Source organism: Brassica oleracea, chromosome C2, assembly GCF_000695525.1.
Source record: "Brassica oleracea var. oleracea cultivar TO1000 chromosome C2, BOL, whole genome shotgun sequence".
Taxonomy (NCBI): domain Eukaryota; kingdom Viridiplantae; phylum Streptophyta; class Magnoliopsida; order Brassicales; family Brassicaceae; genus Brassica; species Brassica oleracea.
Genome location: NC_027749.1, coordinates 24,548,856 through 24,561,633, shown reverse-complemented (window position 1 = coordinate 24,561,633; position 12,778 = coordinate 24,548,856). Strand labels below are relative to the sequence as shown.

Here is a 12,778-nt window from a genome sequence, read left to right as displayed (position 1 = left end):
TCACTTTCTACTATATAACCGTTGTAGAAGTTTTGGTTAGCGTTTATTCAGATTTTGATAATGCTTTTCCCATTTTTAAATAAATAAATGTCTTAAGAAATTTGTGTTTGAAGGATAATTTAAATTGATATATTTTATTAGTTAATACTTAATAGTGATAAATTGTAACTTGTATAATGTATTAAATATATAGAATTAGTGTTTGACTGGTTTCAACATGTTTTTAAAATTTGTCCCAAAATAACATTATATGAAAACAGAGAGTATAGGTTATTAGGTTATGTTTTTCTTTCAAAATAATATTTTTTTTTATTTAAACCGCTACTTATGCCAAGAAAATATCTTCTTTTGTTCTGGATAATAAGAGATGTGGTATGTATAACTAAAAGCAAGCTACTCCTCTTTTTATGGAGATGCGAAAAAGCATGAATGGGAGAATCATACGTAAAATAATATATGGTATACGACAACAATTTTAAAGCGGCTCTCTTTTTTCTAACTTTATGAACGTTGTTAAGATCATCGATATGTTACGTTCAACGTTACGAGTGATCTACCAAAATGTGGTCCACTGCTTTACTGTATATCCTTTATTTGTTCGAAGCATCATTTTCCGTCTATTCTTAAGTTAAATCATCTAAATATATTTTTTTCATCTAAATATTTATTTGCTTCAAGAATTCAAAACAACATACATATACACATACTTATACATATAATATATATATATATAGCCTTACATGAATAAAATGAAGAGAAAATTGCCAAAACAGAACAAAAACATCATAGTTGTCCCTACGGTATAAATCCCATCTTAAATTGTCCCTATAGTATATTTTTTTCCATAATACCAAAAGTAACCTTTGATTAATCCCATTAAACATAATTAATTGTATTTAAAAAAATAAAGAAAAAAAGTTGGTTTAAAATAGCAGCCAAAACGGGGAAAGAAATAAAAAGGAAAAAAGAAAAAATGGATCTAAACATTTAACTTTTGTTAACTCCCGGAATACCTCTAACTTCATTAACCGCATATTCACGAGTATCCCATGCTAAAGATTTCGTGATCGCACATCCATGATCCATACGCATAATCTGTATTATATCATTGCATTTTGGCCCTTCCTTAGCGCCTTCATACCTATGCATAATCAGACTGCCTATAGTTTTGGCCGAAGCAGTCTTACCCGCTTTGGTTTTGCTTGAAGGTGTGCATGTATGTTCACCGACATACTTTTTGATAATGAAATATGCAGAATCCTTCAAACACTCTGCTCGAATACACCAATTGCATGCATTATCCTCACATCTAACATACCAAAGCTGCCTATCCGTTTTGATAGCCTCGTAGTGAAAGTTATGCTTCATTGCACATATCTCGAAAGTCGCCTTCATCAAAGTTTTGTTCTCAAACAATTGTCCCTTCTTAACAACATTGAGCAGAGAAAACTTTGACATATTATGTATGTTCTCTTTGTCAGAGATCATGGTATCAGCATCATAGGCATCCTCATCAACTTCGACACCTCTCATCTTTTCTTTCTTTTTCTCGCTCTGTCTCTCAGCAAACACAGGAGCTGATTCGTTCCCCCTGTAAAACGAGTTTCCCTCCTCTTCATCAGTACTTGAATCAGCTGGCGACTTGTTAAGATCAAATCCTGGTTCATTTAGATTCTCAGCTTTGGCTTTAGATGATACACACAATCGAGTAGAAACACTCTTTTGAACAAAACCGAAAAAATTCTGAAGCTGTCGATCATTTGCAATGATCACAGGTGGACATGTTGATGTATTGATCAACTCAGTAGGTAGATAACTCAACTCCAAATTGGGTAAGCTATCTTCTTCCATATCAAAATCCTCCAAAACCATTCTTTTAAAAACCTCTAAGGTAGAACTTGATTCCAATAACAGTAGCCTACCCCCTTTGTCATCAGCCGAAAAAATCCATCTTGTAGTTGCTCCAAATTCCCAAACACCACATGTTGTATAGATATGCATCATAGAACAAGAGTTTGTAAAAATCACAAGACAAACTATGGAGAAATCATGGGTAAATCATAGATTGGTGAAGACGAACATTCAAAATCGTTTTTTTTTTGATATTTTCACAAAACAAATCGATGAAATCACATTTTAGGAAGTTAGAATATTTTGAGAATATTTTTTAAACTGCAACTTCCTTAATTTTCGAAAAAACAGTTTTTTTATCCGTAGAATGCACCTTCTACACTGTGTATAATATAACAAAATTCCAGAATGTAATTTCTACACCCTGTAGACGTTCGTGTTAAGTTTAGATTTTCCATTCTTGATATTTTAGAATACTCCATAAAATTAGAAACTTCTTTCAAAATAAAAGTAGCGATCATTACAAATAGTAGAATTCGTATTCTCCATATTTAGAATTTTAGTTAAAAGTAGGTTGTACTTTCTAAAAAAAATAGATGGATTTGTTCATTCTAGAATTCATTTTCTACTAACCCATTTTGTGTAGAAGAGGAATTTTACTTTTAGTAGAACGTAATTTTAAAAAATGATTTATTAAGTTTTTCAACCCAAAAAAATATGTGTTTGTGTAAATGAGTGTTTTATTAATTGTTTATATTTTTAATAATTTTTTGATTCTTAAAACTATTTATTTTCATTAATTTTAACATATGGAAATGATAAAAAGGAGAAAAATGGTAAAAAATGGATTTATACCATTGGGACAACTATGTTGTTTTTTTGTTCTCTTTTGGAAATTTTCCCTAAAATGAATACGATGAATTCAGAAAAATGGAATACAAACAAATAGAATAGTAGCAGTTAAAAAAATAAAAAGAATGATAATAAAAGTATCTACGTGACATGAATGATAGTTTTTTTTGCAGGAATGTAGTGGAATGAAAATATAATTAGTTTAAATTAAATAAAAAGCTATAATTAATATAAATTAAACTTTTATTTTATTTTTCATTCTTTTAATTCTTTGCATTTACGAGACTGTTTTGTTTCTGAATGTTTTTCAACTACATTTTATTGTCACATATTATGTTCCATTCATTCCTTGCATTTTACTTTTTATTTAGTTTTTTTTTTTTTCTGAACACCACTTTTTATTTAGTTCAAATGGTAACATTTTTGTGGAATCTTCATGAATTACTCATTTCACGTAATTCTACTCCAAAATATGTACATCCAGTTGCAGTCATAGTTGGACCACGAAAAACTAGCACTAGCCTATGACAAGATCAAATAATATTTTCTTCCTTTTTTAACAACAAGCAAATAATATTTCCTTTGTAAATGGTAACCTGAAATAGAATTAATAAAAACATAATAAATGAAATAAGATGAATATTTTCGTTCTGTTCATTCATAATAAAAATAAGTAGAGTATTGTTTATAAAAAAATTTGAATACTTTTTAAAATGTTAGTGAAATTGAGTATTTCTTTCGATTCATGTCAAATGACGAAAATATGAAATTACTGAAATAAGTCATTCTACCTTATTTCATTTCAAAAATTAATAATGTAGTTGCAGCCTTAATGAATTCATTAGAAGTAATATGTTTCTAATTTAAAATTAGATGATAATGAATTGAACATACACAATTTATTTTCCACAAAACACAAAACACAATACAAAATAGAAAGAAAATCAAAACTATATTATATGAAAAACGATATTGTTTCATTAAGATTCCAATTTGATTAAAAAAAAAAAAGAGAAATTGCAGTGTATATACAAACATAACCAACATATTTGCAGGGATGGATTTTCCACTTTTTAGATGACATGTTTTTTTTAATGACCATACTGCCCCTATACACATTAGTTTGCTATCTAAAGTTTACTATATTGTTTTTGCATCATTACACATGAAGTGAAGTGAGAGATAGAATGAGAAATCTCATCACCACAACCAATACAGTTCGAAATCTCCTTCTATCTTAAAGCTCTCATCGATCTCTTCCAGCAGCAAGCCGCTCTCAGCATGTCTTCCGTCGGAGGCAACGGTTCTGACCCTTCCGTCGCCAAAGACCTCGGCAATAGAGCCATGTTCCTAGCTCACGTCACTCGATTTTACCGCAAATAGCTCGCGGAGTTTCCGGCTCAGATGACGGATTTGCTCCGTACCTCGTGCCTCGCGATGCCCTCAATGCTAAGGAAACATGTCCCGATGTCCCGCAAGCGTTGATTCTTCTTATCAATCGAAAGGTATCTGCTTTAATGTAAATTGATTGTAATCAAAAGGTGTGTGCTTGAGAATGATTTTTAATGTAATTTCGAAACTCCAGACTCTATGGTGCTGATAGTGGTTAATGAAGCGGAGACGGCATCTTCGGATCCAACGGTGGACGAGACGGTCCTATCTTGCCACCGGCCCACCGCCTTCGGGGATGGAGTCTGATGAGGGAACTGCTCTCAGATATTGGAAAAGGTTCGATCTATCCCAAAGTTGATTGCTTTTAGTTTGATTGCTAATAAAATAATTAATTCTACTGTGAAATTCTTAGCCGGCTAACTTTTTTTGTCTAATTGCTATAAATTGTAGTTTATTTCAGGTTCGCGAAGCTAGTTGATAGTTTGAAGACCACTCAGTATGTTATCACATAACTCTTTATTTAGTTATCTATGTGGCTGGATACGTGTTATAGTGACCGGTTAAGATAAACATTATACGGTCAAGTAATATTAATTTCAACTGAAGTTCATGTACGTTTTGTTTCAGGTTCGGTGGCATTTCAGTTTCCAGCAAAGATTTTGTAGATATTGCGGAGAGAACCAAGGCCAATTTCAACCAAGATATGGGACTATTTACTTATCTCTATGGCCGGATAAATGTTATAGTGACTGGTTAAGATAAACATTATACAGCTAAGCAATATTGATACCAACCAAAGCTCATGTACGTTATGTTTCAGGTCTATTAACGTCAGTGGCATTTCAGTTTCAAGCAAAGATCTTATAGATATTGCGGAGAGGACCAGGCCAAAATTTAATGATGAATTTTTTGCGACATAGTAAACTGTGTTTTAATGATGAAATTTATGATACAACCGGGTACTACATTTAACATGACATTTTTTGTTACCATTAGCCGGTTACGAAAACGAACACATACAATTCAGTTCAAGTTACAATATTGGTACAACATAAGTAACTTTTTATGAATTGTTCCAAACCAACTAACAATAGACATAACCATTCGATTCAACAGCATGTAATTTTAAATATCTACTAGATTTTGACCCGCGCTTTCAAAGCGCGGATTTATTTTTGTTTTTTTTTCAATTGACAAATATTTAGTAAATGTCACATTTTCATATATTTGTGTTTTATTTTATAAAAGACTTAAAAATTTTATCTTTATTTATCGTATTTCATTTTAAATGACTATTTATGTTAAAAAATTAAACTTTATTTTTTTAATGAATTAAGTTGGTATAACTCTGATAAATTAATTTTATTATGGGGTTAATATTTTAATTAAAAAATTATATACTTTTAATAAAGATTTATACTTTTCAATAAAAAAATTCAATTATTTTTATGAATGCTTAAATTATATTAAGAAAAGAAAAAATAATAATTAAGAATAGTTGAAAAAAAATTATTTGAACTTGAACTCAATGGTCCAAAGGAAAAAAAAGGTGAGAATTGAATCTGATTTTTTAATAGGCCCAAATGGCCCAAGAGAGATTTGATTTGGGCTGGATCCAAAAATAATGACCCAATATAGATTTGTTATTAATATTACTTAATTGTCCTTAATGAAACATGCAATGTTAGTGAAGGAAACATGCCCCTAAGGTAATTATGACAATAGGATCCTGCTTTAATAGTATAGATATCAGCTATCATGTAAAGTATTCGGATAATTTGAAATATAACCATGTAAATTTAGGTAAGATCTGAAAACGTACATAGTCGGATAACTATAATTTAGGATAATTATAATAGAGAAAACGTACATAGTTGGATAACTATAGTGTTAACCGACCATTTATTAAAATACTAAATAAGAATAATGATATCTAGATAATTAGTATATATTACCTGCTAACTATAACAATAAAAAGTTAAGAGAAATCTTAACAGGTTATTTTCACAACTGCTAATTTACAAAGTATATATATAATATAATCACATTTTAACTGTGTTTACTTACCTATCAACTATATGAATATTTAAGTGAACTTTACCCAAAATAAATAATAAAAAATGAATACAAAAACATATGTTTATTAGCCGGCTAAACTAATTTATAGACTAGAAACATATTTTGTTAGCCGTCTAAACTAATTTAACACTTAATTTAACAGTTTTTATTCGAAAGAGCGTTTGTATACCGACTCCAGCAAGATGTTTGGAGGCCTTTATGTCTCGGTATATGACTTTAACAGGGTCACTATGAAGAAACGCTAGACCTTTAGCTGCATCAAGCGCAACCTTAACCCGTATTATCCTCAAGACAACCCTTGTTCATAAACTCATACACAAGTAGCCTTTGCTCATCTTCCAAGCAGTAACCAATCAGTTTAACTAAGTTTTGGTGGCTTAACTGCCCCAAGTAGTTAATCTCTATCTGAATTCATAACAAAACACACAAAGTCAAACAATTAACGTTTGAGATTAGAGAGACATAACAAGAACAATGTTGTGTGTAACCATACCAGCCATTCACGGTGACCTTGAAAGCCATCAGGGTTAAAAACCTTAACAGCAATTACAAGGCGTTGACCGAAGTCAAAATCAAGGAGAAAAGAAAAAAAGTGTGAATCTTTAGTTAAATCATGTGAACATTCGTGAAAATTTCATTCTTTTTGTAAAAACCCATCATTGATTAACTCATGAAAGATCGAATCTAAAGGAAAATTTTCAACTTTTTTCCAAGCAAATTATATAAAAATAGAAACTTTTTTGGAATTCGCAGAGAACATACTATTGACACGAGAGATAAGGCAAGAACCCATTTCTAGACAATGGAAGCAGAATAAAAGAATCTTATGTTTGCTATTTTCTGACAATAAGTTGCTTCTTGAATTGTGTTTATGTAAAACAGAGATATCAAGAAACAGAGTGACGAAGAGAGAGAGAAGAGAGAGAGAAACAGAGTGACAATAAGTTACTTGAGTTGATTACACTAAGAGACACTTTCTGACTTTCTATTACACCTAGAGACACTTCTTATATGTGACACACTTTGTTGTGTGCCAACAACAGATTGTGGACAATTTTGCCCTTAATGGAAATGATAGTTGTGGATAGGTGATTTGTGGACGAGTGATGTGTGGTTGAGTGATTTGTGGACGGGTGATGTGTGGATGAGTGATGAGTAATGAGTAATGTGTGGATATGTGATGTTTTGTTTATTGTTGATAAGTGGACAAACTCTCTGTTTTGATTCCATAAAACTATACAATAATACGTGGACATGGACTCATGTTACTAAAATTATACCATAAAACGTGGACACGGACTCTGTTATCTCCAATATAAACATTTGGCTTCTTCAGCTCAATTGATAAATTATCTGCAGTTAAACTTCAATCAAGATGAGAAAGAGATGATATTGTGAGTATGAGCGGAGAGAAAAATCGAAGAAGCGTTTACCTTTTGTCGGAGAATAATAGATCTTGCATGTCAGAGATTTCTGATCTAAGGAATTTGCGCTTTGTCATAATGTGGATGGATGTAATTTTGATTAGAATTGAATTTAGATCCCGAGATGATGAATAGAATCGAATGAATATTGTCCATGTCCACAACTAGTTTATAATTTTGTTAAGATATTCATGTCCACAACTAATTTATAATTATGTTATCCACGCTTTCGTGTCCACGTCCACATTTTGTTTACACATTAATATATATAATATATATATGAACATGGATCTTAAAAGATAGAGAATTTTATATATAGTTTATTATGACAATTATTTTTGTTTAATATATTTTAGAACTTGAGATAAAAGTAAATAAATACATAAAGTAGAATAAGAAAAATAATAAAATGAAATAAGAAGAGGAGAGAGATTCTCTTTAGTTTAGGGTCATAAGAGTCTTTTTGACAAAAGAAAGTGTGTCTCAAGTGATAAGTGTCTTGTAGTGTAATTTGAATGTGAGAAAGTGTCTCTAGATGTAAAAAATTCGGTTTTTAATGCTTCATTACTGGTCGAATACTGGCTATATTTTAATATGTATATTCATGTGATCATTACCAAACCCGTTCATTTCTTTTAGCTGTTGCACAAAAAAAAAAAAAGCTATAGGGTCAACACGGTCTTTTTGCATGGAAAAGAGCTGAGTCTTACGGTTGGGCCACCGATTTTTCCATCTCTGCAAATTACTTAATCTTTCTATATTTTGTATGCAAAGGGCTCTTAAAAAAAAAAAAAAAAGATTCCAATTTGACATAAAAAGAGCCATCACCGTAATAGTTCCAGGGAATATATAACGAGCGATCACCGTAATAGTTTACAATATCCACCGTAAAACAGGTCTCTCAACATCAGTATCATCACGAATTCTAATTACATCACTTACATAAAATTAAAACATATAACCCGCAAAATTTAAATACCGGGTTTTGCAGTATGAAGATCATTTGAAGTAGAACAGTATATTCACGTACCGTAAACGTACTGTCGTGTTTCATGGGGTTCCAACTTCCAACAAAACCTCACCGTAGAATCCGCAACGCTTCTTACTATATAAACTCTTACAAGAAGATGGTTCACGAACAATTCAGAGTCCATGTAACCCAATGAGCTTAGTTAACCCAAACGTAACCGCCATAGCTAACCACCCTCCAAACAAAACCCTAGCCGACGACCTAACCGCTGGTGCCTTCCCTAACGTCGCTCCTAGCCACCCAAAAACCACGAGCGCCACCGTAACCGCTGCCACAACCGCAACGATCCTCACTCTATACTCCTTCACAAACGCAGCCGCCAAAAGCGGCACAATCGCACCCGCGGAAAACGCTAGCGCAGACGCAGCGGCCGCTTGTAGTGGACTAGGAAGCTTCTCTTTCTCCACTTCACCACTCTCTCTCTCCATCTGAGCCACCTCTATGTCGTACTGAGAGTAAACGGAGACAAACTCTCCTATCGCCATGCTACAAGCGCCGGCCACCATTCCGGCGAATCCTGAGAGAATCATAACCTTCACGTCGTGTTTCACGGCTCCAACTCCCATCATCAACGACGCGGTGGAGACAAGACCGTCGTTGGCTCCGAGGACGGCGGCGCGTAGCCATTGAGCGCGTTTGGAGTAGTCTAAGGTTGTTGATGATTCCTTCTCTATGTCCATGTTACGTTCTTGATCCATTTTTCAAAGGAAAATAATATAATATGTTTCTTTGTGTGTTTTGTTTTCGTTTAAGAGAATCGAGTAAGTGTGGAGAACACACGTCCATGCTCATTCTATATATGGAGTTTTTTAAGTTTACTTTTTGGCTTGGTGGAGACCATATGTGGAGCATCACCACTCCTTGTTTTTATTTTTTGTTGGTATTAATTTAAACATTGGAAAGAAACAATTTTACTAAGCAGCACTAAGTTTTTTTGCCTTTTTTGATAAATGATTTCTCTTTAGGACACTTTTCTTAAGCAGCACTAAGTTAGGGATAAACTACTTCAGATACTATTACAAACCATGTTTATAGAAGAAAGGCAACTATAAAAATGCTGTTGCTGTTGTTGTTGTTGTTGTTGTTTTGCGACATGGACCCTTCTTATATTTCAACTTCAAGATTAGATACTTACACTATGATTCGTTTCCATATTATAAAGTTAAATGAAATTATGAGTATGCGTGTAATCATACGCTCTTTATAACTTTTCTCAACCTTCCTACGCTAATCAAGGTCTTCGCTTAATAAGTAGGAAAGCGAAGGGAAATTAAGATGTACTGATTTTTAGTATGAAATCGAACGAAAACAACGTTAATATTTGTTTCTAATAGGATATCGGTTCGAGGATAAAGTAATTAGAAAGGAACAAAACATATAATTACAGATAAAATAAAATGGGAAACCAAAGAATGCAGTTACATAAGAAGCTGTTCTGTCCTCTTCATGATCAAAGGCATGCATGATGCATGTTTTTATATTAGGGGAAAAGAACAACAATAAAGGAAAAAAGGAAATTTCAACTTGTTGCATTACTATACGTAATCTTTAACACAATTCATTTCAACTTTATTCACTACTTACATATTTTAAGATATTATTATCATATTTATTATCGGGGAATTTGCCAAATATGATTCAAAACTTGATTTTGATTGCAAAAGTATACCCAAACTTGAATCAAATGCAAAAGTAACTCAAAAACCTTGTGAAATTACAGCCAACCCCTTGTGACCAAACAAAAAAAAAACTCATTTTTACGAATATAACCCCGCTAAGTCTTCTGAGTCTTCTGAGATGATGTACGTCGTCTCCATGGAAGTTGTCTGGTATAGTTGATTTTAAAAATAATTTATCAATTTTGTATACAAGTGAAAAATTAAAATCATGTAATTATAAGCAGTTTTAAGTGATGTAAATTAATTAAGATATAATAAAATTGAATAGTTTTCAACATAGATGAGTAAAAATAGTTAATCATGATATTCTTTGGTTTAGGATTTGGTAACATATGTCGTAGTATTGTATGTATTCTTAGGGTTAGATTTTGGAAAGCTTAAATGTTTTTTTTTTAAATTAATTTTTTACCTACATGTGATTATTTCTGTGTATAGTAAACACATTTTAAGTTTAATTTGATTTTATGAAGTGTTTAGTTAGTTAATTTAGTTTAGAGGTTGTGTTTAGGGTCTAGACGACTTCCATGTAAGTCGTCCGGTGAATAGGGAATTCGTATGTTGAATAATTAATATTTCTGCTAAGATTTTTAATTTTTCGCTACAAAATTTAGAAAATTTTATTTCTTCGTTTAATATTTCTATGGTAAGTCGTCTGAGTCTTCTAAGATACTGTAAGTCGTCTAGACGACTTCCAGGTAAATCGTCTGGTATTGTTGATCTTAAACATAATTTATAAAAAATTTAAAAAATATTTTGACAAGTGAAAAATTAAAATCATGTAATTATAAGCAGTTTTAAGTGATGTAAATTAATTAAGATATAATAAAATTGAATAGTTTTCAACATAGATGAGTAAAAATAGTTAATCATGATATTCTTTGGTTTAGGATTTGGTAACATATGTCGTAGTATTGTATGTATTCTTAGGGTTAGATTTTGGAAAGCTTAAATTTTTTTTTGAAAAATTAAATTTTTACCTATATGTGTTAATTTATGTGTATAGTACCCCTTTTTAAGTTTAATTTGATTTTGTGAAGTGTTTAGTTAGTTAATTTAGTTTAGATGTTATGTTTAGGGTCTAGACGACTACTAAGTAAGTCATCTAGGAAGTCTTATATTTTAGTTTTTCGCTAAACATATTTAGTTTCCCGCTAAAAATATTGAAGTCTTCTTCATCCAGAAAGTCTTCTGAATCTAAAATATTTAATCTAATTGGATTTTTTGTCTCCCTATATAAAGAAACATTTACACATTCTCTCTTCTCCTCTCAAATGGGTGCAACAAAAATGTAATGTTCATCATTCCAAAACTCCCCAACTTCTCTCTAATCTCTTTGAACTTATAAACATCAAACTTTATATCAATTTATTATTTTTTATCTCATGTCTTTCTTACTAATTTATCTTATTTTTGCAGGTTTTTCATCACATGGTTCTCATCTTCTACTCATTTAAAGGTAGATCTATTAATTTTAGATATGTATTTTTGTGTGTTCTATAAAGGTAGATATATCTAATCTTCCACTCATTTTCTCTGCTTTTAAGCCATTTGAACGTTTTTGGATATGCAGGTTTTTCAGATCTGGATTTGGATATTCAGGTTTTTCAGATCTGGAAGACTTCTGGGCTAGAAGTGGAGTCTTCTCCCATGTCTCCATTTCATAACAAATCTGAACGTTTTTGTAAGTTTTCATGTCTGATTTTTTTTTCATTTGGTAACCCCCAGTGGCGGACCCAGAATAGGTTTTAAGGGGTGTCACTAATTGGGTTTGGCCCAAATTAAAACTGAAATAAAAGGAAAAAAAATTGACAAAAAGGTTTGAACCCAAGTTTATAAGTTAAAGGGGTGTCAAGAAGGGAGTAAATACACCAACTGAGCTATGTATTTTTCCGTTATTTGATACAAACTTGCTGTTATATAAATTTAATCTGTGTCAGGTGACACCCCTTTACCCAACGTGGATCCGCCTCTCGTAACCTCTGTTGCATAAAGTCCATATTTTTTTCTCAAACCAAAACTCTCCAAACCCACTTTAATCTCTTTGTTATTTGGTTACCATTTACGAAGATAAAATATTGTAGAAACGTTTCCTCAATCAGATGGTACTAATGAACACACCCAAAGAAAGGGATTCCACTGGTACTAAAATGTTTTTTTTCGCGGTTACTAATTAATATTGGCAGATCCTTAAGTATTTCTTAATTAGCTTAAAGCAAAATATTTTTTTTTTTTCTTATAGCAAAATATTAATTATCATTTCAATGGTAGATTTTGTCTAAAGTATTTAATTCTCAGCTTAAAGAAAAATAATTTTAGAACTTTAAGCAATGTCATTGGTTGTGTATTAGTGTATATGTACGTAGGCCAGTACGTATGCATGCATGTTCTCTGCGTGATATATGTTGAGTAATATATGTATACTACAATATTAGTCCTATAAAAATGAATAAAATTATAAATTAACCAGAGGC

At 31.7% G+C, this 12,778-nt stretch overlaps 1 protein-coding gene across 1 annotated transcript; it reads right to left on the bottom strand.

Annotated features, from left to right (window-relative positions):
- Positions 1–8,486: 8,486 nt before the first annotated feature.
- On the bottom strand, positions 8,487–9,594 carry LOC106325242 (vacuolar iron transporter homolog 2-like). Its single transcript, XM_013763277.1, has one exon. The coding sequence runs from the start codon at positions 9,324–9,326 to the stop codon at positions 8,742–8,744; it is 585 nt and encodes a 194-aa protein (XP_013618731.1). The 5' UTR covers positions 9,327–9,594; the 3' UTR covers positions 8,487–8,741.
- Between the last annotated feature and the right edge of the window lie 3,184 nt (positions 9,595–12,778).

What these genes read in the sequence shown, in the direction of transcription:
- LOC106325242 (XM_013763277.1), bottom strand. Translation starts at nt 9,326, where the DNA reads ATGGATCAAGAACGTAACATGGACATAGAGAAGGAATCATCAACAACC.